Source organism: Triticum urartu, chromosome 2A (genome assembly GCF_056163025.1).
Source record: "Triticum urartu cultivar PI428250 chromosome 2A, HENAU_Tu73, whole genome shotgun sequence".
Classification (NCBI taxonomy): Eukaryota; Viridiplantae; Streptophyta; class Magnoliopsida; order Poales; family Poaceae; genus Triticum; species Triticum urartu.
Window position 1 is genome coordinate 468,136,319 of NC_141874.1, and position 5,671 is coordinate 468,141,989.

Below are 5,671 nucleotides of genomic sequence, written 5' to 3' on the forward strand. Positions count from 1 at the left end.
AACTTCAGGTTCACCCTACCCAGCCAACCCCACCCCGGCACCCAGAGTAGTACACTTGAATACTCCCCATTTTCTATACCCACCGCTAAATAGACTTCTCAACGCCACCGCAGCCTTCGTGCTCCTCTCCTTCTACATCGGCGCACTCATCCACCGCAGCACATCTGCCTCATCGACGACCTCGTACGCCGCACTGGAGCCGGTCCACCGTCGTCGTCGTACACGAAGCCTCTTCCCCGGCACCATCTTCCACGATCTCGGATCTGCTTCGCGGAAGCCGATGACTGTCGTGGAAAATGAACTGACTCCCGTTGCCGACCATGATGCACAGAGGCCACCGCGACCATCGTTCTCCTCCTTGATTGGTAATGTGTGTATTGAATCACTTAGCAATACATGTGCAATTCCAATTTTGTTCATACCTACCCTTCAAATTTCCTGTTTTCTATTGTTTCCGTAAAAGTAATTGGTTATAACTTCCATTGTTCAACAGAATATCAGCTTGTAATTGTGCGTCGCTCATGTATCGCGCTATGCTTGCGTAGATTCTTCATCTGCAACCAGTAGTGTGGCAAATGATGAAAAGTTTTTTAGAACTAGCAAGATTCCCATGCATTGCACGCATCAATATGCATTTGTATGAGTAGTTTATCTTGTGGGAGAAATGGATGAACGAGGGAAGGCCTTATTTGCAAATCTGGAGAGGGGTGTCGGTATCTTTCTGCAAAATTGCCATAGTTTCCTTCCTATCCGTTGGATATAAATCGGACGGCCTATATTGCAGGATGGTAGGCACACCATCATCACTAACTCTGTTTTTTAAAATAAAAAAGAGTAGAGAGTAGAGAAGTAGAGATAAATATTAAATATTAAATAAATATAACAGTAGTGAGAGAGTAGACATAGCAGGAACTTCGGGAAAGAATCATGCGCGCGCGGGAAAAATCAGCCGGGCGCGTGCTAGTTTTGGCGCGCTGTGTCTGGCGCGCTTTATAAAATCCAACGGCCTCCCACCGTCCTGTGCCTTGCCACCACTCTCTCCCCTCTCTTTCTCGCCTCGCCGCCGCCGTGTCACCATGCCGCCGCGTCGCCGGGAAACTTAGGGATACCGCGGCGTCCGCGCGCGCCCCTCCGGCGGCTTCTCCGCCGAGATCCGGTTCTGTAGGATGCGCCTCGGCCTCCGCAATTTCGACACCGCCAACGAGGCCGCCCGCACGTATGATGCGGCGGCGTGGTGCCTCCGGTGGCCTCATAGAACATTGAACTTCCCCAACATGCCGATGCGGGAGCGGGCGCAGGTGCTCGCGCCTCTGCCGCGGCTTATCACCAACGAGGATCGTCGCGACAACTGGAGGCGGGAGCACCATCTCGGCATCACCGAGATGGACAAGCAAGCCATAGCGTTGTGGCACCAACGCTTCCCGCAGGACATCATCAATGAGCGCGAGTTATACGTGCAAAAGAGGGCAGAGAGGGAGAAGAGGAGGGCGGAGCGAGCCACCTATCGCGAGGACAAGCGTACGCGAAAAACGGACGCTCAATTCAACATGAGGCTAGGAGCAGCGTTGCCCTGGGAATACGACGATGATCGGTATCTTCACGCCTACATTGAGACATCGGAGGAGGACATCACCGAGGAGGAGTCGGATGACGAGGAGTAGTTGAACTATCTATTTTTTTATCTATCTATGCTATATCTATGTTGAGAACTATCCTCTACTCTCTATCTCTACTTCTCGATCTCAGCACTATAAACACTTTTTAAAGCGTAGCACGTTGCACTTTTGTTGGAGATGCTCTAACATGGCAAACAAGTGCTTTAATGTTGCCCAGAAGATGCGTGAGTATTACTAGTAGTATATTTGTAACACCCCGGATGTAACTTTCCCAATTTGTACTCTAACTCTTGCCGTTTCCGGCGTTAAGTTATATTTATTTCCTCGGGTTCGGGTCTTTGTCTCCATGTGTTGTTATCGTTGTCATGCATCTCATATCATGTCATCATGTGCATTGCATTTGCATACGTGTTCGTCTCATGCATTTGAGCATTTTCCCCGTTTTCCATTCCGGCGCTTCGTTCTCCCCCGGTGGTCATTTCTAGCTTTCTTTTGTGTGTGGGGATTAAACATTTCTGGATTGGACCGAGACTTGCCAAGCGGCCTTGGTTTACTACCGGTAGACCGCCTGTCAAGTTTCGTATCATTTGGACTTCGTTTGATACTCCAATGGTTAACCGAGGGACCGAAAAGGCCTCGTGTGTGTTGCAGCCCAACACCCCTCCAATTTGGCACAAAACCCACCTAACTCTGCTCCATCATCTAGAGAGTTCGATCATGATCGCGTGGCCGAAAACCGCACCTCATTTGGACTCTCCTAGCTCCCTCTATGCCTATTTAAACACCCCCCCCCCCGATTTTCGGATCTCCTTCCTCCCCGAAACCCTAGAAATCGTCCCCGCGCCACGCCGGAAAAAAATCCTACCGACGGACATGTCCAGACGCTCCACCGCCGCCCCGGGCCAATAGGCGCCCGCCACGTGGCACTCCACCGCCAGCCGCCGCCGCGGCCCGCGAGGCCCGCTCGGGGCCCCTGCGAGCCCATCGCCGCCGCCTGCCTCCTCCTCAGCCCGAGCCGGCCGCCGGCCTCACCTCCTCGTCGCCGGCTGCGCCGCCACCGCCACCGAAACCTCGCCGTCGATCCATCGGCTGCCGCCGCCTCGGATCCGCGCCGCCCGCGCCTCCCGGAGCCAGATCCAGCCGCCCCGCCGGAGTCCGGCCGCTCCCCGGCCTCCCCCCGCCGTGCTCGAGCCTCGCCGTCGCCGGAGATGGAGGACCGGCCTCTTCTCGCCGGAGTTGATTTTTTTTCTCGCGGGGTGATTTTTTCTTCGAAGTCCCAGAAATTTCAGTACAAGTGCACATGTTCGTAGCCCCGTAACTTTGCATCCGTAGCTCCGATTCATGCATATAGCATATCAAAATGTTCATCTCAGAGAGTACATCATTTCATTCCATTGCATCATTTTCATTTGAGCTCATCTTGATGCCTGAAATTCTGTTAGAAGATGGCTACTTGAGTTAATTGTCAGATCTGCTATGCCATTTAGGTTTTTGCCATTTTTGCCATGATTAATGTGTGCATGATATGCCCTGATGCTCTACTTTTGTTTTGTTAAGGGTTTTGTCATCTTTCCATAGGTGCAACCCATGTATTTTTGTGATGTGTGTGGTGACTAGTGCAAGCTTGCAAAGTGGTGCACTTGCTAATTCTGTTTTCAGGGACTTAGCAATTTCACTAAGTCCTGGAGCTGTTTAGCTCATGATGCCATATGTTCATGTTGTTTCCTATTGATTCGTGCCTCTTTTGAGGATGATAAGTGAGGATGTTTTGTTATTATTGTAGTGCTCTATCCATCCATGTCTTTGTTTACAATTATGGAGCAACCTAGCTTGAGTCAATCGAGCTCTACTTTTGCTACTTTGTGAATCTGGGCAGATTGTCAACTTATTTGCAATTTTGCCGGTGCTGTTGTAGTTGATCCGTGCATGCTATGCTTTTGTTCTTGCCATGTCTAGCTATGATTTTGTGCCTTCTTGATGGATGTATGCTTGTCTTGTCATGACTTGCACCGTAGTGAGTGCATCGAGCTCGTAAACATGCCTACTTGAGTTATATTTCAGCATGTGCCAGTTTTTCACTAAGTCTGAAAACTGATTATGTTTTTGCTATGTTCACATGCTTGCAATTGTATTTTCTGATCCCTTTTGGCTCAAGGTCACTAAGGGACTTTTGTTAAGCTCTTTGAGTAGCTCCATGCCATGATTTTCTTTGCCATGTTCAGGTCCTGTAGCATGTAGTTTTGTGGCTCCGAAGAGGGCTACCTGATCTGAAATTCTAGACAAGTGTTAATTTTTGCCATGCTTGTTTGCCATATACATTTTTGCCATGCTTGTTTGCCATGCTTGTGACAAGTCTGAAATCTGTTTGCCATATGCATTTTTGCCATGCTTGTTTGAACCTGTTAATGGATGATTTGGCCGTAGCTCAGTGCTAGACTTTTGTTAAGCATCTTGTATGCATCCCTGCCATGTATTTTGTTGTTATGTTTGATTGCTGTAGCATGTTCATCCCATTGCATTTAGTTGGCTACTTGCTATAAATCGCAGACCGGTGTCATATTTGAATCGCTTCCCATTTCCAAACCGCAACTCCGATTCCGGCGTTCTTTATATCGTTTTCAAGCGATTTCGTCTCATCTTTCCAGTGGCACACTTGGATTTCCAAGTTGAGTCCAGGTTCATGCATTTCCTGTCATATCTTGCATTTTGCATCCCGCATCGCATTCCGCATAGCATATCATCATTGCATCATATTTCTTGGTCTTGCACGTGGTTGATTGTATCCTTGTTGCTTGTTTGTCTTTTTTGGGTATAGCCGGGAGAAGAGTTCGCTAACGAGGAGCCCGTTGAGTTTGCTTTCGAGGATCCAGTCAACTCTGACAACTGTGCAGGCAAGATGATCATACCCTCGAAATCACTACTATCTTTGCTATGCTAGTTTGCTCGCTCTTTTGCTATGCCATTGCTACGATGCCTATCACTTGCTTGCAAGCCTCCCAAATTGCCATGTCAAACCTCTAACCCACCAGTGTCCTAGCAAACCGTTGATTGGCTATGTTACCGCTTTGCTCAGCCCCTCTTATAGCGTTGCTAGTTGCAGGTGAAGATTGAAGGCCATTCCTCGTTGGAACATTTATTTACTTGTTGAGATAACATTATATTGCTATGTTATCTTAATGCATCTATATACTTGGTAAAGGGAGGAAGGCTCGGCCTCTCGCCTAGTGTTTTGTTCCACTCTTGCCACCCTAGTTTCCGTCATATCGGTGTTATGTTCCCGGATTTTGCGTTCCTTACGCGGTTGGGTTATAATGGGAACCCCTTGATATTTTGCCTTGATTAAAGCTTTTCCAGCAATGCCCAACCTTGGTCTTACCATTTGCCACCTAGCCTTTTCTTTCCCTTGGGTTCTGCAGACTCAAGGGTCATCATTATTTTAACCCCCCCCCGGGCCAGTGCTCCTCTGAGTGTTGGTCCAAACTGTCAGCCGCCGGTGGCTACCAGGGGAAACTCTGGGCTGGCCTACTGGAAGTTTAGACAATCTGAGTGTGCCCTGAGAAAGAGATATGTGCAGCTCCTATCGGGATTTGTCGGCACATTCGGGCGGTGTTGCTGGTCTTGTTTTAACCTGTCGAAGTGTCTTGAATTACCGAGATACCGAGTCTGATCGGAATGTCTTCGGAGGAGGTCTATTCCTTCATTGACCGTGAGAGCTTGTCATGGGCTAAGTTGGGACTCTCCTGCAGGGATTTGAACTTTCGAAAGCCGTGCCCGCGGTTATGGGCAGATGGGAATTTGTTAATGTCCGGTTGTAGATAACTTGAACCTTAACTTAATTAAAATGAATCAACTGAGTGTGTTACCGTGATGGCCTCTTCCTGGCGGAGTCCGGGAAGTGGACACGGTGTTGGAGTAATGTTTGCGCAGGTTGCTCTCTAGTTTCTCGCACGCACTTTGCCTCCTCTTCTCGCTCTCTTTTGTGAATAAGTTAGCCACCATACTTGCTAGTCGCTTGCTGCAGCTCCACATATATTTACCTTGCCATACCTATAAGC

At 48.9% G+C, this 5,671-nt stretch overlaps 1 protein-coding gene across 1 annotated transcript; it reads left to right on the plus strand.

The window, feature by feature from the left end:
- The first annotated feature begins 1,166 nt into the window (after positions 1 to 1,166).
- On the plus strand, positions 1,167 to 1,754 carry LOC147985494 (uncharacterized). The gene is made up of 2 exons (XM_087541607.1): positions 1,167 to 1,518; positions 1,747 to 1,754. The coding sequence occupies exons 1-2, from the start codon at positions 1,167 to 1,169 to the stop codon at positions 1,752 to 1,754; spliced, it is 360 nt and encodes a 119-aa protein (XP_087397733.1).
- The last annotated feature ends 3,917 nt before the right edge of the window (positions 1,755 to 5,671 follow it).

Bases quoted from the DNA above. Each gene is read 5' to 3' on its own strand.
- LOC147985494 (XM_087541607.1), top strand. From the start codon at position 1,167: ATGCGCCTCGGCCTCCGCAATTTCGACACCGCCAACGAGGCCGCCCGC.